Below are 27,100 nucleotides of genomic sequence, written 5' to 3' on the forward strand. Positions count from 1 at the left end.
AAGATGCCGGGATGCACAACCCATTTGAGCACTGGCGTTCATTCTCCTCACACTGAAATCCTTCTAGATATGTATGTATGTATGTATGTATGTATATGTATGAAGATTGGACGACCTTTTGACAATGTGCAGGGGTCAGAATAACGTGCCAGAGCAATATGTAGGGATATCTATACGTATGAAAGTACAAACTGTTTTTACATAGGGGACCTGATGTTCAAGTAGCAGTATTCTTCCTTGATTGCTACTTCAAGCTAAAGTAATAAAAACAAACACATATGTGCTTGGATACATTGATGCTCATTATGCTTTATGTTTTATCACCAGTTCCTGTATACACTTGTTCATTGGACATTTATATTGAGATCTATTTTCATCTACCATTTCTCATTGGAAAGAGTTGTCGACATGTCATGAACTGTTTAGAACTCAATGAAAGGCTCATTCAAAAACAGGAAACTAACCTGCTTCCATGATTCCATAAAAGCCCATGTCGCTTAGCCAGGGTGGTGAGTTGCCCGGGCCAGTTGCCGTGATGAACAGACGCCAGTAACGACTAGTAGCTGTGAAACCACCAATTGCGAACACCTGAGGCAAGGCTTCGGAGGATTCGTTGAAATCCAGGACGTCAGTCCAGCTGTAAGGATCATTACTGACCGATGTTTGAAACTTGAAAGCCGTGATGTCATGAGTGATGTCTCCGAAGTTAGAGATACCGATCATAGAAAGAGTATAGGGCGCTAGAAAGTCGAAGATGATGTACCATGGGACTGGACTGCTCGGGCTCCAGACGGTATTGAGGTCATTGTCAAGAACCTTGTCTGGGCCAGATGTGTCAGGCCAGTTTGTCGGTGTTGCGTCGATTGCCCAAGCAGGAATATTTTCCAGCCAACCAACACCTTTGTGAATTTATTTTGCAAGAAGCAAATTAAATGTAAAAAAAAAAAAATTCCAAGTAAAGTGAAGCAAAGTGAAGTAAAAGTAATCTAAACTGTTAGTAGGTAAACGTTTCTGGTTCAATCTGTACATGTCTGGATGCTTTCCTGGGCTGCATTTGCAAATCCCCGCCTTTTAAAACCTTTCATAAATAGTACTAGGATTGTATTTCGAATGGAAAATTACTATTAATTTACCAATTACAGAGCCTGAATTACACGATGACTACGCAACTTTTTATGTGTAATAAAGGTATCTATACAAATACTCTGTTCTTCACGCTAACACTGCCAGATCTTACCGGGACAAACTGGTACGTCACAATACTCCCATCTCTGTTCGGGATCCGTGGTGTAGCACCAAACTTTGAGATCATTATCCGGATTCCGGCAGTAGTTCTGCTCCAATCCAGATGACGGATAATTAGCGGGTGTTCTGTCGTGTACATGTGGTGTTTGACTGCCCCAGTGTTGACATGTCCTGCCTGTCTCAGTCAGAGATACCGTTCCTCGGTAAGATGCTGCATCTCCTATCAGACAGTCTAAGGCAGATGGAATAGATGGATAATTAATGTTATATTCAAGGCCAAATACAAAATGTGAATTTCACTTGCAAATTAGATAAACCGTTTTAATAAGGAAAAATTACCATAAGTAAATCGTAGTTGGCGACATGCATAACTTACAAATGACTGACAATCTTTTGTAGGACATGGACCTTCAGCTAAACCTGTACCTGTAACTGCGGATAGCTGCGTTGGATCTGTTGGCAGCTGGCTCGGGTCTGTTGGTGCTTGGGTCGGGTCTGTTGTTGGCTGAGTCGGATATGTTGGCGGCTGGGTCGGATCTGTTGGAGTCCGGGTCGGGTCTGTTGGTGGCTGGGTCGGATCTGTTGGTGGCTGGGTCGGATCTGTTGGGGGTTGGGTCGGATCTGTTGGTGGCTGGGTCGGGTCTGCCGGTGGCTGAGTCGGATCTGTTGGCGGCCGGGTCGGATCTGTTGGCGACTGGGTCGGGTCAGTTGGAGGCTGGGTCGGATCTGTTGGAGGCTGGGTCGGGTCTGTTGTTTGTTTGGTTGGTTCTGTTGGCGGCTGGGTCGGACCTGTTGGTTGTTGGGTTGGACCTGATGGCGGCTGGGTCGGGTCAGGTGGAGGCTGGGTTGGACCTGTTGGAGGCTGGGTCGGATCTGTTGGAGGCTGGGTCGGATCTGTTGGAGGCTGGGTCGGATCTGTTGGAGGCTGGGTCGGATCTGTTGAGGGCTGGGTTGGACCTGTTGGTGGCTGGGTTGGGTCTGTTGGAGGCTGGGTCGAATCTGTTGAGGGCTGTGTTGGACCTGTTGGTGGCTGGGTCGGATCTGTAGGGGGCTGGGTCTGGTCTGTTGGTGGCTGGGTCGGGTCTGTTGGTGGCTGGGTCGGGTCTGTTGGTGGCTGGGTCGGGTCTGTTGGGGGCTCGGTCGGGTCTGTTGGAGGCTGGGTCGTGTCTGTTGGTTGCTGGGTGGGACCTGTTGGATGTTGGGTTGGACCTGTTGACTGCTGGGTGGGATCTGTTGGCGGCGGGGTTGGGTCTGCTGTTAAAGTAAAGTAAAGATGATTTGAATCTGTTTGAGTGCTTTGTTGGCTGCATTTGCCAATCAATTCTTTCAAAACTTTTTTTCAATATATTTGCCAGTATTGTAGTTTCAAACTCAGTCAAATACGTCATGTGGGCAACGTGTTATGTACAGTGTAAAAGCATCGATATAATACTCCCTCTTATAAAATTTAGGGTAACATGGCCAGAACTTACTGGCACAAGCTGGGACATCGCAATACTCCCATCTTTCGCCAGGATCCGTGGTGTAGCACCAAACTGTAGGATCATTATCCGGATTCCGGCAGTAGTTCTGCTCCAATCCAGATGACGGATAATCAGCGGGTGTATATTCGTGTTCATGCGGTGCTTGACTGTCCCAGTGTTGACAGGTCCTGCCTGTCTCAGTCAGAGATACCGTTCCTCGGTAAGATGCTCCATCTCCTATCAGACAGTCTAAGGACAGATGATAAAGGACATATATATACGGGCAAATTTACTTTGCAGTATATTAGTAAAATTAGGAAAACTTGTAAATGAAAATAATACTGAAAAAGGAAATTTACCCTTAGAAGGACAGTTGGCTAGATGGCATGACTTGGGAATCAGTGATAAATCATGAATACATGTGTAGGCAATGTGATTGTATCTACATGTTAACTACTGTACTTATACCATTTCCTGAGGCTGTCGATAGCTGAGTCGGTTCCGGGGAGCTGGTTACGTCCAAAGGCGTCTGAGTCGCGTCCGCTGGCGTCACAGTTGGGTTCGCCGGTGACTCGGTGGTGTCTGCCAGCAACAAAAGGCACATTTTTGTTAAAATGAAAAAAAAAAAAGATTAAACAACTAAAAGGATTCATTGTTTTTTAATGTTCGTTGTCTTCATTATGGAATTTTATACTTGCTTGGCAATCTATGATCGGCAATGTCTATGATAGTTAATCTATTCCACTATTTCCTACATTTCTACAAAATACACATTTTTGTACCTGATACTGATGGGTCGACTGTCACCACAAAGACGGTAAGAACCACTGTCAGACTGACGGTCCACCGGCGGAAGCCACGCCTACTGTCCATGGTGGATCAAGTCACCAACTACAGAAGAACAACACTACTTAAATTATCAAATAAAGACTAAGCTTTAACTTCCAACACTAACTAAAAAATATTGGGACTTAACCCAAATTTTTGGTTGACTCCATCAACCTTGTTCACACGGAATGGACTCGTCTACTCTTGGAACGTGACGTCAGGAGACACGTGACCGTAGTAGCGAGTCATACGTGCCAGATAACTTGTGTCACCCCCGTCTCTGTTCACACAAGTTATCTGGCACGTATGACTCGCTACTGCGGTCACGTGTCTCTGACGTCACGTTCCAAGAGTATACGGGTCCATTCCGTGTGAACAAGGTTGATGGGGTCAACCGAGAATCGATGTTGTCCTTGGTAAGAAGCTTTTAGCGTGGTACTTCCTCGAAAAAGGAAGTGTATGGAGGAATAAAGGGTGATTTGCTTCAGTGTAAGTTGCAAAACGTGTCCTCGCTGAGAATTTTACGAAGCGGAGGGTGTTGACTCGTTACCAGACGTCGTACGGCTATGTGATTGCCTTGTGGTAAACACTGAATATGTTTAATTGATTACTCAAGAATTTCCATTAAAAATAGCAATAACTGCCCAGATGGTGATATGCGTGAGAATCACGCAGAATTTCGCATACGTGAGATGTGTGAGGAAATTCCAAAACCAACCTGGCAACAATACGCAGAATGTTCTAGTTGTCTGCACTCCAACACGTATATACATAGATTCCCTGATATGGTTAACGATTTTCATATCTAAGTATATGTTTCTCCTCCAAAAACAATATGACCCCATCTTTCCAGTTAAACATGTGAAAACTGTAGCCTAGGTCTGCACAATTTTTCCCAAGCGATAGAATTAAGGGTGAGTCATAGAATCAAGTCTACATCCTTTTAAAATTACGGATTATGCTTTTGACAAATTTAGATGTGCAAAACTGATGTATTCCTGCAAATATTGTATTTAACGGGGCCATCGGAAAGGTTTTCAAAACAAGTTAATAACTTGATAATATTTCAACTCGAGTTTTAACAATTTGCATCCCAAGAAACAGCAATTTGTTGTAATAATATCTAAATTTTTCAGTAGTGTTTGCAAAACATTTATAATAGAAGCTGAAAACTTACTTAGTTCCTGTGACACCACAACTCAGTTCTGCTCCAACCCGGGCGCGTCTTCTCTCAAAAATGTACGGGTGCGGTCTGAAAATGCAATCTTCTTTGTTCGATAGTTTGGTTCACCCAACCACTTTGCTTGTTATTGATATACTCGGTGAGTACGATCCACCCCATCCTTCAGACATCCAATCAGCAATTTCGTTACTTAAAACTGCATCGTCACTAGCCATGTATGCATAATTTAGTCAGGTATTTCACGACGAACTGGGCGAGGTATTGGAATGCCTATAACTTTCTGATTAAATAGTTTCATAGTCACATGTTCTGTGTTTTGCACTATGAATGTTGCTAGGCAGAAATGCTATATTTAACTGTAACTGTAGACTAGCTTCGATCCATCAACCAAATTTGTATCTATTTTCCTTGGAAGTCACAACAACTACAAACAAACTAAGCATATTTTCTCCCATCAGTGTTGAACATTAAAAACATTTTTTTAGTCCAACTCTTGTTAAGGCCAGCCTCTCATGGATCGGGTGTGGAAAATAAATTCATTTCTCTCTTGTAACGAATTATGACTTTTCAAACAATAGAATTTCTTAACAGTACCTAAATCATAATACATTCTTCCCTCTGTAAATCTGCTTGACCATCTGGTTGCCCATGGTTACGCCGTGAGACCGTGAGACGATTTTGTCCTGTCCTTTGACCCATTACCCACAATGCAATACTGTCTGTTAGTACCTATGTGGGGTAACTTATTACTGAATATAGTGCTTCTGCCCAGCAACATACCTAGCTTGGCACAAAATGAGTACAAAACATGTGACTGCGAAAAATTCATCAGAAAGTTATGGACATTCCAATACCTCACGCAGTTATTCGTGAAATACCAAACTAAATTATTCACATGTTGCTTCATACGTAGATGCATACATACGAAGTAACAAAGACGCTGATTGGCGTCTTAACGAGTACATTCATATCAGACACAGTGATTGGTTGAAGGAAGCCATCGGATAAAGAAGATTGCATGTTTTGATCACACCCGTTCATTTTTGAGAGACCACCTGCCCCGGTTGAGGCGTCAAATACTTCACACCACAGGACCTAGGTAAATTTGTTTCTTTCATAAAAATAAGTATAGAAATATTTAGAAATCGCAACAAAGTAAATTGCAATTGGAATGCCAAATTGTTAATACTCGAGGTGGAATATTTAATACCAAGTTGTTAGGTTCTGGTGAAAACCTTTTCGGTGGCCCCATGGATTTAAAAAAGGCGCAGAAATACGTCTGTTTCGCACGTTTAAATCATTTTGTAGAAGCTACCTTGCGAAATTGACAGGGTCGCGCTAAATTGTATCAATGTGACAGAAATGTGCAGACACAGGCTACGATCAGTTTTCAGAAGTTTAACCAAAAACTTTGCGTTCTGTTCTGTAGTTGGTGACTTAAACCAACATGGACAGTAGGCGTGGCTTCCGCCGGTGGACCGTCAGCCTGATGGTGATTCTTACCGTCTTTGTGGCAACAGCTGACACATCCGTTTTGCAAGGTAAAAGGGTCTTTTGTAGTAATTAATAAAATAGTTCAACTAATCGGAAAAATTTGTATTTGATTTTCTTCCCCCGTCCAGACGATGCTTAATAGCTTTGGGATCTTTAATACTGTTACTTTGCCTTGTAAAATATTTATTTTTTTTATTTTGTTTTATTAAGACCCGACCCAGCCGCCAACAGATCCCACCCAGCCTCCAACAGTCCCGACCAAGACACCAACAGACCCGACCCAGCCGCCAACAGGTCCGACCCAGCCTCCAACAGGTCCGACCCAGCCGCCAACAGACCCGACTCAGCCGCCAACAGATCCGACCCAGCCCCTAACAGGTCCAACCCAGCCGCCAACAGATCCGACCCAGCCACCAACAGGTCCGACCCAGCCACCAACAGATCCAACCCAGCCTCCAACAGACCCGACCCAGCCACCAACAGGCCCAACCCAGCCTCCAACAGACCCGACCCAGCCGCCAACAGGTCCGACCCAGCCACCAACAGGCCCAACCCAGCCTCCAACAGGTCCGACCCAGCCACCAACAGGTCCGACCCAGCCGCCAACAGATCCGACCCAGCCTCCAACAGGTCCAACCCAGCCACCAACAGGTCCGACCCAGCCACCAACAGGTCCAACCCAGCCACCAACAGGTCCGACCCAGCCACCAACAGACCCGAACCAGCCACCAACAGGTCTGACCCAGCCACCAACAGACCCGACCCAGCCTCCAACAGGTCCGACCCAGCCTCCAACAGGTCCAACCCAGCCTCCAACAGGTCCGACCAGTACACCAGGATGTGGAGGTACACTGACGACTCTCAATGGAGGTAATGTGACATCACCGAACTATCCCAACGACTACGGCAACGATATGATCTGTGAATGGCTGATCACCGCACCAGAAGGCAGCACTATTCGTCTAGAGTTTAGCAGTTTCAACACAGAGAAATATTTTGACATTCTGCACGTCTACGATGGAGACAGCGACACTGCCCCACGCTTACAAATGTAAGAACCTAAAAAGTTATACAACTGGAAAGAAACATCAAGTTAGTGGTTCTAATTAACTATCATTATGTAATTATCTGGATTCAAAATTAAGCACCAAAAATTTTTTTATTTTTTATTTCCAGCTTTACAGGATGGATGTTGATCGATCCCATCGCCAGTTCATCTAACACAATGTTCGTGAGGTTTGTGTCTGACGACCGTGTCACGGAACAGGGATTCCAGTTCTCCTACACAAGTAAGACTTTTGATCACAGCGTCTCCTTTGTTGCAGATGATTGACATGCTATATCTGTATCTGTATAGCCGGTATAACCGCCTTTCGGCGTAACACACCAGCTTCGCAGGCACGCGGCGCGGCGGCAGCTGGCTATATTACACCGATCGACTTGTTATACCTAACCCTTGAACTTCTAGCTCTAGACATTGTTTAAAGCTATCTATTGACAATGCCCCTACTGTACTTGGTGACAGTGAGTTCCACCCTGCGATAGTTCTAGGAAAGAATGAATTCTTGAACACCTCAATCCTTGGTTGATAACTCTGGTACTTGAATGCATGGCTATTTCTTGTTCTCTTCTGGGCTGGTATTAGGTACTTAGTAGTTGGGACATCCACCAGTTTATTACTCATTTTGTACATCATGCATAGTCTGGACATCTTTCTTCTGTCTTCCAGTGAGGTCCACTGTAGGTTTCGTTGCCTTAGGGGCCGTTTTACACAAATGACTCTTGTAAAAATAGTGTGGAAATCACAATGTTAAAACTCCACATTTTTACTTGTAATCCTCGCAATGAGTTCTCTTTCTCTTAGCTAACACACGCTCATATGCGTGCCTGCCGCTCTCATCAGAAATATGTTTGTAAATAGTTTAGTTGATATTACTCTGACTTTTATAATGTATTATGAATGAAATACTTGGATTTGAACGGCGGCTTTGTAATCAATGACGCGTTTTAGGTAATACAAATGTATTGATTTTATTCGTGTACCTTCTAGCGCTATATCATTGGAAGTAAAGTCTGAATCTGCATGTGAACTGGCTTGCATTGGGCTGGAACGGCACAAAATGATGGGATGTTGTTTCCAATGGCTTAATGTTGGTTTACTGTGGCTGAGGTGTTTACAGAAACAATGTAAGAAAACACTAAACACAAGAGATAGCCTGGGTGCCACCCGTTTTGGAACCCGTTAATTTGCGGTACCCAAAATTGATGGCACCCAGATTACACAAGGGTAAGCGTCGTCGATCGTATGAAAAATTTAAACTGTTCTCCAACTCATAAATTTCATTCACCGGAATTTTCGACTGAATCACTCAGTCTTCATCAGCTATCTGTCCCAAATTCTGTGGACACGTGATTTTCCCACGTCAGCAAAGGGTGTTTGAAGTCGATATCGCCCCCCGTCCCGGTTGAGTGAAGGCTGTAACAGTTTTAATTTTTCATAATGTAATTTACCAACCCAGATGAACTTTCATGCCGTCGTCGATCTTCATACACACGTTTTTCTTTACAAGTTGGTGGATGCCGGGGTACATTCCGGTGTCCGGAAGGTTTCTGTCTGCCTCATCAAGCAAACCGATGTGATCAACACCAAGACTGTCTGAACGGGGAGGATGAGGTGGGCTGTCCAGGTCGGAGGGTAAATGACCGTTTAGGTGTAAGTAAGTATTCCAAAAACAGCTCCATCAGGTTGGTAAAATATAGGACACATGAGTTTTCTTTTACGCAACCAAACTGTTGTACTTGCTGACGTTTCGGTGTCTGTCAGACACCTTCCTCACAGCTTCTGACTGGAGTTCTGCTTCTCGCTGCTATATGTAGCCACGTTTAGGATTGTTTTCTCGACGTAAAAGCGCCATCTACATCGGCTACATATAGCGGCGAGAAGCAGAACTCCAGTCAGAAGCTCTGAGGAAAGTGTCTGACAGACACCGAAACGTCAGCAAGTACAACGGTTTGGTTGTGTAAAAGAACACTCTTGTGTCCTGTAAGTAAGTAAGTATTGCAGAAGCAAACTAACTTCTACGTTAGGCCATGTTGAATTTATTATGACATCAGTACGCGCGAATAAAAAGGGGTTGGCAAGAGAAAAGTTGCCTTTAATATGCCTTTATCTGCGTTGTCCGTTAAAACTTTTGGTCCAACACAAAAATGTTCTCTCACCAAGAGCTTTCGACCAGTCACTCTGGTCTTCCTCAGTAGACTGACCCAGTAAAGCTTGCCACGTGGCTTCTTTTAAGTGTGACGTCAACACTGGGTCAAAGGTATCTTGTAGACGATGTAGGCCCCCGTCCCGGTCCAATGAAGTGACTACATACACTGCGAGTATGGTGTGGCGAATAATAGACTCTTCATTTCCATTTCTTCACATTTTCTTCTTTTCCTTTGGAATTGATTTTGGTACTCAACATTTTCAAGCATCTTTGATCTGCCCCTAGACTGCGTGACGGGATTTCCAAATTACTTATACCGAGGAACAGTCAGTGTGACGTTAACAGGCAGGACCTGTCAACAGTGGGACAGTCAGACACCACATGAACACGAAGTAACACCAGTTAATTTTCCGTTTTCCGGACTGGAGCAGAACTACTGCCGGAATCCGGATAAGGATCAAAATGTTTGGTGCATCACCACGGATCCGGAACAGCCATGGGAGTACTGTGACGTGCCACGTTGTTCCCGTAAGATATTATCTTGTATAATCTCCAAGCAGATCATACGGTGACAAGACAGTATATCCATTGGCCAGAGGAGTGCCCAACTACCGAAGGCCAAATGATATACTACCTTGCCACCGTATGATCTACTTGGAGATTAGTCTTGTAAGCCTGAAGGGGTCAGAGTGGGTGTGGTAGTTTCTTCTTAAAGAGCATATACAATAATTAGGGTTAATGCCCCGCCGTGTCCTCGGTGCATATGGTGATATCATCCCTGGACAGGAACGATAACCACCGAATAAACCACCAAGTGAGCGGAGCGAACGAGGTGGTTTATGAGGTGGTTATTAACGCTATTATCATATAGCCCGACCATCCAACTGACGGTTATTTAACACTATGTAACGTGAAACAATATGGCAAAGACAGAAAAACAGATCATCTAGGCAATTATTTGCGGTGACATTGGAACAGTAGCGCTTTTAGTGGGGGTGTCAAAATTAGGTTTAGTCTTTTTCTGATTAAATTTCGTTTATATCTTTTGAATTGTGTTGTATTTTGAGATAAATTATTCAAAATAAACTACAATAAGTTTTTAGTAGATAAATACTACAAGTATTAACACTACTGTTAGTGCTCTGTCCCCTGTACAATGGTACGGTCCAAAAATTGGTCGTTCATTTTAATAACCGACCACCTTTCAGGTTACGGCCTGATAACCAATGTCAAATGGAGCCTTATGATTGGTCGACGCCTTCTGGTTATATGATAATATTGTTTAATCATCTTGTAGTGGGAAGTTATTTGATAACAACCGGGTTTTCATCTAACGTCTCACCAACAGACTACATTTCTAGTAAGATCACAAAATCCACTTATTATGCAGAATGTGGGTCAATGCATTATTCACTGCCTTCAAAGGGGGAAGTAAAACCTCATAATAGCAAGCGTAGAAGTAGAAGTATTTGCCTGTTCCCTATTATTGTATTGTGCCATCTTTGACTCAGTAAAACAAATTAGCCTTCTGGTATGCTTTTGTAAATAAAGAATTATATATATTCGGGATGCGCATTATTGCTATAAGGATATGAAGTATTACTTACTGCTAAACGTATGTGTAATAGCTACGCTCTTTCATTCCAGGCTGCCCGGAAGGAGATGCAAGACCTTACCGGGGAACAGTGTCTGTGACTTCATCAGGCAGGACGTGCCAACGCTGGGATAGTCAGACACCACATAGGCACGACGAACATACACCTTCTAATTATCCGTCATCCGGATTGGAGCGGAACTACTGCCGGAATCCGGATGGCGATTCTAGAGTTTGGTGCTTCACCACGGATCCAGAGATTCTATATGAGTATTGTGACGTGCCAGCTTGTCCCGGTAAGATCTGGCTTAACTATAATACTACTAAGTACTGCTACGTACTGTCATGAAACTTCGTCTGTGTTGGTAGTTACATGTAGAAAGTTAAAACTTGCGATCGAACACAAGAGATAAGTCTGACCTCGAGCTTTCAATCTGTCCCTCACTGGGTCAGTTTGTTGAAGACGATCGTACAGGTACAGGTGTTAAGGTCTAGGTGAGAATTGTCTCTTGTGTTGGATCAAAAGTTTTAACTTGAAACATATATATAATGGAAGTGATCAGATCAGACCGTGCACTGATCTTAGCAAACTTAATGTAGTCAATGAGCCCTTAGTAAAAAACCAAGAACCATAATACCCAAGCGTTTTGGTGTGGAGAAACGAAGAGTCCCATCGGTAGCCTCTTCCTTTACCACCCAAGCAGGAAGGCATTCTGAACAACTCCCACTGATGGCCAACTAGGAAATAGATGAATTACATGCAACATTTCAGACAGCCACTAACAAAGCCACAAAAAAGTTGCAGGCTACAACAAGTAAAATCTGCGATTTTATACCTCCGGGCTTTTTATTGTATATTTTCATATAGGGTTTTAAACAAAGAATTTATCGAAACCGGACACCCCTCTGTGTGAGGGGTCATATACGTGGACCAGACCGAGAATAGCTTAATTAAACACGCCAAAGGTCAACGGTCGCGACCACTTTCACGCTTAAAGGGGTGTTTTGGGGCCACCAAAATACACCATTTTCACGCACGAAAACACATATACAATAAAAACAAAAGAATGTGCATTATCTGCAGCCCAATAGCAAAACATATACCGAGTCTCAAAAGAATCCGTCCACCCAAACGCGAGAAACGGCTGCGAACATGAAAATCTAAATCTCTCACAGAACCCTCCCGCGAAAGGATGTATCCTCCCCCGGAGGTAATAAGCATGGTGAAATGGAATGATATGACCTATTCCTTACTTCAGAAAAGTACGCGTAATCGTTACTGCATCTTTCATCTGCCCTTAGGCTGTCAGGTAGGGGATGGACAATCCTACCGAGGATCAGTGTCTGTGACTTTAACAGGCAGGACCTGTCAGGACTGGAACAGTCAGACACCACATGAACACGGATTTACACCCGCTAATTATCCGTCATCCGGTTTGGATCAGAACTACTGCCGGAATCCGGATGGTGCCTTTGCTGTTTGGTGCTACACCACGGATCCGGACCAGAGATGGGAGTATTGTGACGTGCCACGTTGTGCAGGTAAGATCTTGTCTTGTTAAGATAACCACTAACAAAGAAGCTGGAGTCTACAAGAAGCATGGTGAAATTGAAGGGTATTATTAGTACCTATCAATTAGGCCATGTTGATTTGATTATATGGATGACATCCTCCGGGAGCCCCAAAACTGATGCGAGTGTGCGAAAAAAAAACGTTTTGCAAAAAAAAAGTTCTTTTCATTATGAAATCTACGTGGTCATGAGGGTTGAGCAAATGGCACAGAATATGGTTTGGCGAATAATCTACTCTTCAAGTTCATTTCTTTACAATTTCGTCTTTTTTCGTTTGATTTTGGCATTCTACGACATTGGTATAGTTTTTATTAATATTTTTTGGAACTTATGGTATATTTTTGCTCATTTTGCAACTGTTTTGTACGATTTACAGTATGGTTGAAAACATTTTTTTTGGAAACGGCCGAAAATTCATGCGCGCGCGGATGTCATCCATATAATCAAATCAACATGGCCTTACTTAAGAAAAGTACATGCATATTTGCGTATTAACTACATACATATACCCTTAGGTTGCCAGATAGGAGATGGAACATCCTACCGAGGATCAGTGTCCGTGACTGTGACAGACAGGACCTGTCAGGACTGAAACAGTCAGACACCACATGGACACGGATTTACACCCGCTAATTATCCGTCATCCGGATTGGAGCAGAACTACTGCCGGAATCCGGATGGCAAATCCGGTGTGTGGTGCTACACCACGGATCCCGGACAGACATGGGAGTACTGTGTCGTGCCAACATGTCCCGGTAATATAAGACCTGGAATTTTTATCAAACGATGCACTGCGCGAAAACCTGGATTTACCGATGGTAGTAAATGCCAGTTAAGTAGGGCAATGTTTACTTTGACTTGACAGTGGTAGTAAATAAAAACCAATTCCAGTGTTAAAAATGGTTGTGAATGAAATGATCGGACTTGACTTTTATTTGCTGCCATTGTAATGTTAAGATTACAAAGAAAACTTTACTGGCATTTACTACTATTGGAAAATCTAACTTTTCGCGCAGCGCTGAAAGTATTTCATTCCCACCGGAGACCTACATTTGTTACCTAAGGATGCCACGAATAGCTACATTCTCTTCCATCTGGTCTTAGGTTGCCAGACTGGGTCGTCCTACCGAGGAAAAGTGTCCGTGACTCGAGAAGGCAGGACCTGTCAACACTGGGACAGTCAGACACCAAATGCACACACCTGGACACCCGCTAATTATCCGTATGCCGGATTGGATCAGAACTACTGCCGGAATCCGGACGGCAGAGCTACACCTTGGTGCTGGACCACGGATCCGGAACAGGGCTGGTCACTTTGCGACGTGCCAGCCTGTTCCGGTAAAGTCTTGCCTTTTACCCGGGGGTGGTAGATGATTCTGAATAAATAGGTATTACGTTGATGAAGGTTAGACATCCAGGTAATACGATACGCCAAAAAGCAGTTACTCAAGCAACTGGATATGATTTTGGAAACGTCAGACGTTTCAGCTAGTATCCACCAGCTTTTGTCAGTGACTGAGAGACCAGAGGGGAAATGCAGGTTTATAACCGACAAACTATTGATTGATATGCAAATAAAGTGAAGACAATTTTGGGGGGAAGTTGAAAATGGAACAAAAGTCAGACATATCAAGACAAGATAATGCGAATTAGTCAAAAAGCTCCTGTTATGCAGAACAGGAGCTTAAGTGTTGTCTCGCTTTATTTGCATATCAATCAATAGATTGTGCTTATAAACCTGCATTTCCCCTCTGGTCTCTCAGTCACTGACAAAAGCTAGTGGATACTAGCTGAAACGTCTGACCGTTTCCAAAATCATATCCAGTTGCTTGAGTAACTGCTTTTTGTATAATAGGTATTACCTCATTGTAAAGTGGTCTGTATCCCAATTTGAGCTACTCATGAATAAAGAATGGTTCAAATAAACAAAATTCCGTCGTTACAGACAGGTGGATATTAATGTTACAATATTTTATTATCTTTTGTGGAAATGTTCTTGTTTCTCCAAACTGTAGACTGCTCGAAGAGTGAACTTCAGTGTCTGGACGGTTCGTGCATCCCCAAAGACCATTGGTGCAATGGGGAGTATGACTGTCCGCAAGGAGAGGACGAGGTGGCAACAGACTGCGGAGGTGAGCAACTATCATGTCTGTCTTACTGGTTTTGTAGAATAGGCTTCGCGTTCTGAAAGTGTTTAGTTATTTGAAATATCATATATGATCCATAAAAGATCTTATTGCCCATTTGAAATTTAATGGGGATCACCGTCAAAGCATGATGATAATGTCTTTTGAAATTTGTTTAAAGTTAAAAGTTTTGTTCCAACACAAATAGTACTCACCTGCAACTTTGGACCAGTCACTACGGTATTCTTCAACAGACTGACCCAGTGAGACTAGTCACGTGGCTTGTATGAGCAAAGTGTGACAGCAAAGTGATACCTTTGACCCAGTGTTGACGTCACACTTCAGATGATAAGCCACGTGACAAGTCTCACTGGGTCAGTCTATTGAAGAAGACCATAGTGACATGTCGAAAGCTCTGGATTAAAAAAATATCTTGTGTTGGAAGAATTTTTTTTTGTTGACGTCACACTTCAGATGATAAGCCACGTGACAAGTCTCACTGGGTCAGTCTATTGAAGAAGACCATAGTGACAGGTCGAAAGCTCTGGATCAAAGAAATATACCTTGTGTTGGAAGAAAAAGTTTTTTGTTGACGTCACACTTCAGATGATAAGCCACGTGACAAGTCTCACTGGGTCAGTCTATTGAAGAAGACCAGAGTGACAGGTCGAAAGCTCTGGATTAGAAAAATATCTAGTGTTGGAAGAAACATTTTTAACTTTAACCCTCAAACCAGCGTATTTTTTTAAACCAATCTTACTGTATGAGGTCAAAACTGACCCCATATTTTTTGCACAAATACAGCTTTTTTGTGACTCTATTTTGTGATTTTTATGTATGTATAGTTTTCATTGATCTATGAGGGACAGTTTTACATAATTAGGTGTGAATGATTTCTGCTCATTATCATAAGTTATGCACATGAAACAAGATGCCTTCAGGCAGCCATGCCGATGACCTTTGACACCAAGTCCATAGGCAACTAGGTCTAGGGTCACTTTTTTAGTTTTCTATGTTAACATGTTGAGGTCATTCAATTGGCAGCAGAAAACTCCAGCAAATATATTACCTGGACGAAAAATTAAAACAACAAAACACTCACATCTGTTTTAACACCGGTTTAAAATGCTGGGGTCAGTTTTGACCCCACTGGACCACCCAAAAAGTTTCTAGGATAACTCGATCAACAATATTTCAATCTCAGTAGAAATGTGTGAAAAGTTATAAGACATATATAAAAACAAACCCATAGATGGAATTTTATTTTTGACCCAAAACGGTGGTTTGAGGGTTAAACAAGTATTTTGAATTGTTAACGTTTCTCATGCAAATCATCGTTTAACTACTACTCTTTTTAAATCACTTTATTTCTTTTGTCAAAATGTACTACAAAACAGAATATATTATAGCTGAGAGAAGAAATAAGCTTGTTTCCCATTATCAGAAATGGGAGTTACTACCTATATGTGATTATTGATTATATTCTTGTTTGTTCTAAGCTCTTTTAGTTTCATTTTTTTGTTAAATATGCATTATGATGATTATCATATGTTTCTCTTTGTATCATTATTTCATCTGTATTAAGTTTTTCTAAGAGTTGTTTAAAATTCATATGTTATTTTTGATTTTCCTCCTGTGTAAGTATAACTTTAGTTGGCTGGCATTATTTTGTTTATTTCTTTTGTTTGTTTATTATGGTGTACTTTTGGATCCGTGGTATATGTGTTATCTTTTGTGTTATTGTTGGTCTTCTTTTGTAAATGAACAATAAAAATTTAAAAAAAAATAAATAAAAAATCATCGTTTACCTAAGCTAACAACTGCTCGGAGAGTGAACGCCGTTGTTTCATCGGGTTATGCATCCCTGAGGACCAGTGGTGCAATGGAGTCAATGACTGTGTCTTTGGAGACGACGACGAGACAAATTGTAATTGCATCTATAATTGCTTACTCTCTGTGTAACCCTTCAACATTTCACTCTAGTTGCTTACTGGCTTTGTAATATAGACTCCGTAGTCCATATATTCGGGAAATGTAGGATTGATTTAAATGTTACAATGCAATGAAATGTTATTCACATTGCTTGTTAGTTATGCTTATTCTAGCCTGGGTGCCATCCCCAGTAGTATATTCGCCAGCTCTATAACTGGGTCTGGACTTGATCACATATGTAGCGTCTGGAGTCTGAATATTCGTTCAGATTTTGAACGAGCGCGCTGATTGGTCCTACTCGTCTAAGCCCTTTTTTGGGTGTGTACATATTAGGTAAGGGCCGTTCGGACGTCCGAACGGCGACGTTAGCGTCCGTTCGAACGTCCGAACGGCTTCGTTAGGATAGATCGTTATTCTTATCTTATTATCATCAACATGTCCGACGCCGAACGCTAAAGCGCGCTTGATACAACCGTAGCTATATATAGTCAGTGTACTTTCCGCGATCGATCATCAACATGGCTGGCGCACACGCCGCTGCTCAGTTCTCGGAGCTTGATGTTGACCTCGCAAAAATAGAACGCACCGAGAAAAGGAACACTCGCGCGAAGATCTGTGTTTACAGAACAACAAACATCACTTGAATAATACAGGCGCGCCATTGGCCGTCACCTCTGAGGGTCAGCCAATCAAATGAAGACCCGCTGCTCGGACTAGTTCATTACGTGACGTCATCACCAGACGTTTCATATGTCATCAAGTCCAGACCCAGTTATAGAGCTGGCGAATATACTACTGGGGATGGCACCCAGGCTATACTTATTCACGATTTGTCTCCAATTCAGATTAGGCATAAAGGTTACATCGAACGAAAATGTATTTTAAAAATTGGCTTGCGTGTGTACAGCTTCATGAAATCACTTCTTGAAAATAATTTCACAAAGGTCCAAGGCCACTAGGATGGGTGGAAAATTTTCCTGCTTGGGCAATTGATGCAACACCGACAGACGAGCCTGATACGTCTGGCCCAGACAAGGTTCTTGATAATGACATCTATACCTTCTGGAGCCCGAGCAGTCCAGGCCCGTGGTACATCATCTTCGACTTTCTAGTGCCCTATACTCTTGCTAAGATCGATATCTATAACTACGGAGACATCACCCGTGATATTACGGCATTCAAATTTCAAACATCGGTTAGCCCTCATCCTTACAACTGGACTGACGTCGTGGGTTTCAACGAATCTTCCGTGTCCTTGGCCAACTTTTCGCAAGTTTCCGAGATTGGTGGTTTCACAGCTACTAGTCGTTACTGGCGCCTGTTCATCACGGCAACTGGCCCGGACAACTCACCACCCTGGCCTCGCGACGTGGGATTTTATGGAATCATAGAAGCAGGTTGGTTTGGTTTTGAATGAATCTTTCAGTGTTTCAAACACTCGGGTACCGGTAGACGGGAGGTTCGGCCATCTATTTATGTTTGCCAAAGGAAAACATATTGTTTTTGCTCAATTTCTTCTTCTCCAAACAAATAAGGTCAATGACCTGAACCAGACGCCTGTCACCATGGTAACTAGTGTTGGGTTTACACCATGTTGCAATTTTATAACAAGAGGGATTTAGACTCCTGTCACCATATACAGTATATATATATGAATGTGTTAAAGTAAGAATTAACAGAGCAGACCATATGCGAAGGTAAACATTATGCATTTGCTTGGCAAATGTTGCCTTTCTAGTTTCAATTAGATTCGTATAAAAAGGGGTGTGGCCTAAACGGTTGGTTCTTGTTTGGGGATAAGGCCTGACACGAGTATATCGACATTCAAGTCCTCCAATCTTCATACATTCAGATCTAGAAGGATTTCAGTGTGAGGAGAATGAACGCCAGTGTTCCAATGGGTGGTGCATCCCGGCATCTTCGTGGTGTGACAGCCGTTACGGCGACTGCCCAGATTCCGAAGACGAAGAGGGCTGTTTTATTCCATGTGAGTTTCTGCATCATCGCTCCCAGTATAGCTACTGATTAGAACAACAGAATAGGAAAGATAGTGGGACCGTGTGGCGTAACATCAGAGTGCTCGACTCGGAACCAAGAGGTCCCGGGTTCGAGTCCGGACTTGCCACCGATCTTGGGCCCTTAGGAAGGGCACTTTACACGACTTTTCCCACTTAACTCGAGTGAATATGAGTATTGTCTGTCCTTTATTTGTTCCTATGTGTAGGACCAGCAACAGATGTCAGATGTTGCAATTTCAATAAAATCAAAATTTAAAAAAATAAGGATGGTACAATCAGACATTTTGGGCTGGACTTGAGAATCTAAATTGATATTGATAAATCTTTTAAGCCTTCTCTTTTTTTATTAATAATAAAACACTATTCACAAGCTCCTGTGTTGCTGCTTATATACGATTGGCAAATTGATTTAACATGTATCTGTACAAACACAATGCAAATCACGAAAAGTTGGATTTATCAATAGTAGTAAGTGCCTGTCGGTTATATTTACGTCGATGAAGGTAAACAGTACCGGACTTTACAAAGACAAGTCCGATAATTTTTTACTTATCAACGGTAGTAAATGAAGTTACCTGACTTGGCTTTTATTTACTACTATTGTATCATTTTATCTCAAATTGTTCCTTTCATAGCAACGCTCGAAATGAGTTAACTATTCAAACTTCTACAATTTATCCCAATTTTCCAAAATTTACAAAGAGAAAATTATTCTTCTTTTATAACTTCCCAAAACCCACAAATTTTAGAAAAGGTGGGACATTAAGTCTTCCATGGTCTAAAAAAAGAGAAGTTAAACCCCTTAGACATAGTTTTAGACATACCTTTTATCATGTAGATTTTAGTTATGTTATACTACGTTTCATTGTTCTTTTATGTTTGTAATCTGCAATTAGCCCCCCGGGCATGAGTTTGCAATAAACTTCTAATTATTTACTACTATTTCAAAATCCGTTACTATTAATATTACCCAACTTAACTGGCATTTACTGCCAACTTTTCTGACACAATCGGCCCAGCTCATTTTCAATAAAATTTTCGTTGAAGAGATTCATTTGTCACGTATAGACACAGTTACTAGTGAATTCTTTCATCAGTGACAACTTGGAAGGATAAGGATACTAACCTCCAAATTTTCGATGGCTATCAGTCCATCTTTGGGCCACTCCGTGAACAAGATGGACTGATAGCCATCGAAATTTTGGAGGTTAGTATCCTTATCCTTCCAAGTTGTCACTGATGAAAGAATTCACTAATCAAATTTTTATTTTCCGAAACAGGGATCTGTACGGAGAGCGAGCGCCAGTGTTTGGACGGCGTGTGCATCCCTGAAGACAGTTGGTGTGACGGAATGTTTTTCGACTGCGGAAACCACGAGGATGAAACGGACTGTGAGGGAGAGATTGAAGGTGGGGATGGAGGGTGTCATTTGTTCATTTAATTTTTCTTTAATTTTTCATTACTTTATTGATTAAGCCTTCTTTGTATAATAGCTCAATTGGTAGAGTGCTCGCTTTGTAACCGGGAGGTCGTGAGTTCAAACCCCGGCCGGGTCATACCAAAGACTTTAAAAATGGTACACACTTCTTTCTCTGCTTAGCACTCAGCACATATGAGAAAAAGTGTGGGGAGGTCAAACACACAGCACTACCAGCGGACCAGCCCCCTGCTGTAGTGCATTGTACAACTGTGTGTCGCCCAAGGGCTACAGAAATGGATATGGGCACCACCCTACGCTCTACATAAGAAGCATGGGAGACCTTTCCTTTCCTTTCCTTCTTTGTACACTTTTACAAAAAAAATAACATGTGGTTGCAATCGATGCAATATTTACAATCAAACGTTGATCTTTATAATCTGCCACGGTGGAGACCGTCGTTCGTCTCAGAATTAGAACCAAGAGGTCCCGGGTTCGAACCCTGTCATGCCACCAGTCTTGTGCCCTTGGGAAAGGCTCACTTCCCTCATATAAAAATTAGTATCGTATCGTCCCATGTGTTGGTGGCGGCATAAAAATAAGTTGAAAAAAATTGTACCGTGGCCGACAAGAACAAAATTTTACACCGCAACTTTTGGTGTTTTACACCGCACCTTTTGGTGTTTTACACTGCAACTTTTGGTGTTTTACACTGCAACTTTGGGTGTTTCACACTGCAACTTTTGCTGTGTTTTACACTGCAACTTTTGCTGTGTTTTACACTGCAACTTTTGGTGTTTTACACTGCAACTTTTGCTGTGTTTTACACTGCAACTTTTGCTGTGTTTTACACTGCAACTTTTGCTGTGTGGAAAACTTACACCCCTCCCCTTTTATAATGGACGGTCCCCCTGTCAGGTCAAAGGTGACAACGATGGCATGCAAACTACGTCAACTGAGTTATCCTTTTCGTGCGTAAGTTTTTTAGAGGAAAAGCTTGGCTACGTTGTGACGTTAGTTTTTTTCTAAAGGTTTTTCTAGCTTTGGCCTATAGACCGGGATAAATTTTAAAATGTTTCGACCAGGTCCAGTGATTACAAATTATGTTGCTTTTTGCTGCCATGTGTCACAACAAATTTATCAAGGACGTCAGATATCCAGCTCCAGACATCAACAGCAATGACATAAATTTTCTGCAGGTTAGTTCATTATTATTGGGTATGGACATCGTTTTTCTTCATTTTAATGTCCCTAGACGTTAGCTTGTGACTTGCCGCCGTCATCTTTGTCACCTTTGACCTGACAGGGGGACGGTCCATTATAAAAGGGGAGGGGTGTAAGTTTTCCACACAGCAAAAGTTGCAGTGTAAAACACCAAAAGTTGCAGTGTAAAACACAGCAAAAGTTGCAGTGTAAAACACAGCAAAAGTTGCAGTGTAAAACACAGCAAAAGTTGCAGTGTAAAACACAGCAAAAGTTGCAGTGTAAAACACAGCAAAAGTTGCAGTGTAAAACACCCAAAGTTGCAGTGTAAAACACCAAAAGTTGCAGTGTAAAACACCAAAAGTTGCGGTGTAAAACACCAAAAGTTGCGGTGTAAAATTTTGTACTTGTCGGCCACGGTAAAATTGAGTGTGCCTTCACCTGAGTGTGATTACATGCTGGGATTTAAAAAAAAATCTACCAATTTTCATTTTCTGAAGATGTGGTTTGTCCTGGGAATGAACGCCAGTGTTTGGACAGTTCGTGCATCCCTGACTACTACTGGTGCGACGGATATTTTCTGGACTGTGAGAACGGTGAGGACGAAGCGGACTGTGGTGGCGAAAGTAAGCTTTGGTGTTGTAAGTTGTTAGTATCACGAGGTAGTTCTCTTTTTTAACAAGAATTCGGAGATCTCATACCTCCATGAAATATGTGAATTTTTGTAAATGTTTTTACACAGTACACTACAGTACAGAACAAAATAACACAGGTTTTTGTTTTTAAACACACAGTAGCACCTTTGGCCTGAAGTAGGTCAGGCTGTAATAGATATGGTCAACTGTACATGTAGCCTATTTCAGAGAGAGAACCACATTAATCAACCCGGGCAGGCGTTAGAGGAACTCTTTGACAGCTGGTGTTTTGTTGCATAACCCGCATATCTGTTTTCCCTGCCTTGCAAAAAGATACAAAACCCGGAAGTTCTGTTGCAGTACCAAGGTCAGCCACCAGGAGGCCCATATTTGACCTTGACCTTTGGCTTCCAAAGACCTACCAACATACCAAATACCATCACAATCCATAAAGGCGTTCTGAAATTATGCTGACTACAAATGTGCGGAAACGCACACACACACACACGGACGCATCAAAAACAATACCTCCATTTTTCATCAAAACATAGAAACCACGGTCCAAAAGACCACGGGATAAAGTACTAACGCCACCGCAATGATGCAAACTGGAATGAGCTAATAGATAAGATACGTACTAGTCTAGTTGCAAAACATAAGTTATGAACAGGGCCAAGTCACCTCTTGAAGCCAATCTGCGGTGAAAACCGTTCCTCCTTTCTGTCACTCTGCTGCATTTTGATTTCTACGAACCCAAGCTCAGAAACACATCCAAAACAATACCTAAAGATACTACCCACTTGAGGCTGAGTGGATACCTTGCGAGTTGAAATGTATTCTGACTTTGCTACAGATACAACAGCATGGCCTGCTGACGTTACAACAGTCAATGGGGCTGTGCCAACCACGAAAGACCGTGAAGACACTGAACCTTTCAGCAGTGTGACCACTGAAGGACAGCCTGACCTAGCCACGCCTCCTGGCGGCTCTACCACCAAAGAGCAGCCTGACCTAGCAACGCCTCCTGGCGGTGTGACCACCGAAGGACAGCCTGACCTAGCCACGCCTCCTGGCGGTATGACCACCGAAGGACAGCCTGACCTAGCCACGCCTCCTGGCGGCTTTACCACCAAAGAGCAGCCTGGCCTAGCCACGCCTCCTGGTGGTCTGACCACTGAAGAGCAGCTTGATCTGACGATGCCCCCTGGCGGTACAACAAGCACTGCAGCCCCGACAACAAATGATGGTACGAAACTGCCCTTTTTCAAAGCACGGTCTACACGGAAGATACGAATACAGTATTGTAGCAAGTTTTGTGATATATGAGGAGTAATGATAAGGAGTACATTCTATATGTAGTGATGTACAATCAAGAAGAATGCTTTTGACGGTTTTCCTTTCATTATTTTGACAGACTCTGGAGCAACTGCTGCTACCATTGGCGGTGGCGTACTGACCTCAACCATTCTGGCTCACGTTATCTTGGCTTACTAGTATTACGACGTTCACTTAGGTTGGGTCAGGCTAAAGGACCGACAAAATACCTGCTGTTTTGTACTGCAGCACGGCTGTAGGATGGTATCGTAATGATGTAACCTGCATGCACGAGGAATCAAATGTATTCAATTTTTATATAGAAACTGTACTCTTCGTTAAGACGTCAGTTAGGATCATTGCTTTCAGTAGTTTAACTTTTCTTTTAAGAAAACTGGTTCTAAAATGGATAGGCCAGCAAGTAACTCGCCATTAAATATCGTTTTCTTTTATGTAATATAATTAATAACACTGTACTTATAGGACTTTCGTTCTAAACTTTTTGAAGTACGATACTTCATTCCTTTATTCTTGTACTTCTTAGTTCTTGGTCGTATTTGCGTTCAGTTTCCGTGGAAGAAACTGCTATAGAAAGGTTCTATTCTTATTTAATTTATTTAGGAATGTTTATTGTGGAAAATAAATATTGAAAGAAAGTTTTGAAAAAGCTTTATATTCAAGGCGCGTATATCCCTAATATTGTTAGTGTCATATTTCATAAAAAAAATAACAAGACGTGGATTCTCTTTATTACAAATATTAAGCACGATATTATCATACATCCTAGGTCTGTGAACAGTATGTCAGTTTTGAACAAAACTGGTATAATAAAGACTTTTTGCTTGACTCACTGTGTTCTGTGCTCAATTTACATTACCAACTTCGTACGTATTTCTGTGGTTTTGAAAACAAAGACAGGCAGGCAGACAGATGTAAAAAAAAACCATAGGACACAAATCTCTTTAAAGCAATCATTATGTTTAAAAATGTTACCCTGTACACCGTCATGACAAATTATTTATTAATTATTTATTAATCAAAACATTTAAACATAACAAGAACAGTGTGACGCTGCACACAAGTTTATAACAAAAAAGTACAATTAACATTTTAATACACAAAGTTGACATATATCTTTGCGCCGTAGTCCGACCACCCCAAGACTTTAAAAAATGCTAATGCACGATGGTCAAATTTGGGCCCAAATATTCCAACCTTTATATCGAACAGAATCATGTTCGATATGATGTCATTCGAATGGAATCATGTTCGATATGACGTCAATCGAACCGAACGTTCGTTCGATCCGGGGTTACCCGCGGTCATTTACAGTAAACCCGCGGCTTCAAGCTCGTTTTTACACGGGTACTGCCTAACAGTAAAAAATCCACCTTTTCACAAATATAAACCGATTTCGGGTCAGTATATCTATGCCCTGTTTTGTAGTGGATATGTAACATATAACGAAGCTACTGCCGTCATCGTGTGTGACCTTGACGATCGTAATTGTTGTTTACGGGGATATAAGTTACCCCCTGCACTTACTCACACGGTCTGACATGGGTGCAAACATGGTATTTAAACCGCAACAAAAACAACTTAAATTTACCTAAAAAGTGTTTTAAATTGTAGGTAAGACAAAAATCTCGACCTGTGTCGGACGGATTTTATAAAGATGGCGGCGTTCTGGAATTATCGGTCTTGGAAGTTGAGAAAATGCGATTTTGGGCGAATTTTTCGACCTTAGCAACACTTTAACTTTGAAATAAAGAAAACTGTCCGACTCAAATCTTAATTTTGTTATACTGTTCACTAAAATGCAAAAATGTGGAATTTTCAGAGAGATTTGGGGTCGGTTTAAATCAGTTGTTTGGTTATTGACGTCGATTGTTCTAGAATAAGCATTCGACGCGTTGAGAGTAATTTCACGCACATTTAAGCATTGTAATAAAAACACCAACATTTGGGCTATATGCAGTGCGGATTTTATCACATTTGGACAAGAGAGTCCCCGTGAAACTGTTTATAATTGATGATAAGAATGTTTACCGCAGAGACCGGCTCCGCGGAAGCCGCGCGTGGAACCCCGGTAACCTGATACCCCTCCGTAGAATTGGAAACTTTACCCTAGAAATTGACCGCCGTGCATACGAAATGCTATCCTGCTATCACTTTTTGTGGGTCAGCCGTTACCAGCTTATACTGGATTTACATTTCTAATTCGGGGCCCGGCCGGGCGGTTTGCGGGAACGTAAGGAATCATGTAAAAGACAACAAAACGCAAAAAAATTCAAAATCAGCAATGGGGAGTATTTGCGTAAAGTATTGTTGATTTCACGTTAATCGAAACAGCCCGGGCGGGATCCGGTTTGGAAATTTCTTTTGATTTGTTTCATTGCCAATAAATATATAATACAAATCTAGGACAACTATTTCTTTTCATTTGCATAATGTTAAAGGTCCAATTTGGGGGGATAAATTTCCTGACTGGGCTTACGATGCAACGCCGACCGACTCGCCCGAAACGTCTGGTCCAGACAAGGTTCTAGACTACGACCACAACACCTTTTGGAGCCCGAGCGGTCCAGGCCCGTGGTACATCATTTTCCACTTACAGGCCACCCTTAAATTGTTCAGGATCGGCATCACCAACTACGGAGACAAAGTCCACGACGTCTCGGCCTTCAAGTTTCAGAGATCGGACCATGATAACCCGTACAACTGGGTGGACTGGATTACCTTCAGCCAGCCCATCGAAACCGTGCTCAACTCGTTCACGGTCCCTGGTATCGGAACCCCCGGTCGTTACTGGCGCCTGTTCATCACGGCGACCGGCCCGGACAACTCACCACCCTGGATACGCGATGTGGGATTTTACGGCATGGATCCAGGTTGGTTAATTTTTAAAGGCATTTCATGCAATTTCTCGGCGGCAAAAAGAAACCAAAAATTCTGGATGAGGCAATCTGTCTGATAATGACATTTACTACCATTTCTGAGCACATTGTCGTAATCATTTCATACTTGAAGAGTTTGAAAAATCCCCCAAACACGCTACGTGACGATAGCAGTCTCTTTACTTTTTGGGTACCACCCATAAATAGCTAGAGCCGACCTACCATACAAAACTGTTTTCCGTCAGTGACATCGTATCTGTGCCTCTGAGATATCAGTATGCTATGGGACAGGACTGCTTCAGGTTACTACATTAACTCTCAACAGTACACACCTTCCCGGACTGATTAATCTGTACACCTGGGGTCCGCGTGGACCCCAAGACAGTTTTTTTGCTAATTTTTAGAAATTATCAACATACTACCAGCTCAATTGCTTTGCAAATTGATGTGTGAACCTCTGAGTCCACATTACGTACGAAAATCATACATTTTGACCTTTTCCTATTTTTTGGTGAGGAAAAGACAAAAGGAAGAAATACCCGATTTTTGAACCCTATTCAGACCGAGTGGTGTTTTGAGGCCCGCGACAACTTTAATCTTAAATAGCGCCTGAACGGCTTGAGCTAGAACCATCAAATTTTGTGAACACTTCTAAAGTGTATCTGAAAAAAAATTCATATTAGTTAAATAAGTTAATAAGTTTTTGTGTTGCCATGGCAACGGGTTTCTGACAGGCAATTTTTGGGGAAAAATCAGTAATTTTGGTTTTAACAAACATTTTCTGGGTTTTATATTAAATAACACTTCCTTTCTGACAATAATAGCATCTTACATAATTTAAGATAAGTTAAATCAGTTACTATTCATAATATATGCTAATTTGATGACGTCATTGGTCAAAATCCAAGATGGCGGACCATATTATTAGCTCTGACGTCATATGACGTCATAATTACACCAAAGTTTTTAG

At 42.1% G+C, this 27,100-nt stretch overlaps 1 protein-coding gene and 1 pseudogene across 1 annotated transcript; one reads left to right on the forward strand and one right to left on the reverse strand.

Annotated features, from left to right (window-relative positions):
• Window positions 1–1,659: 1,659 nt before the first annotated feature.
• Window positions 1,660–3,581, reverse strand: LOC109479389 (glutenin, low molecular weight subunit-like). Its single transcript, XM_019781351.1, has 4 exons — window positions 3,491–3,581; window positions 3,177–3,290; window positions 2,718–2,875; window positions 1,660–2,499 (listed from the first exon to the last, which is right to left on the reverse strand). Exons 1-4 carry the CDS (start codon window positions 3,579–3,581, stop codon window positions 1,660–1,662), a joined length of 1,203 nt encoding a protein of 400 aa, XP_019636910.1.
• Window positions 3,582–6,166: 2,585 nt separating this feature from the next.
• On the forward strand, window positions 6,167–7,546 carry LOC109479397 (annotated as a pseudogene).
• Window positions 7,547–27,100: the final 19,554 nt, after the last annotated feature.

This window comes from Branchiostoma belcheri, unplaced genomic scaffold (assembly GCF_001625305.1).
Source record: "Branchiostoma belcheri isolate BF01 breed outbred unplaced genomic scaffold, Haploidv18h27 scaffold107, whole genome shotgun sequence".
NCBI classification, from domain to species: Eukaryota; Metazoa; Chordata; class Leptocardii; order Amphioxiformes; family Branchiostomatidae; genus Branchiostoma; species Branchiostoma belcheri.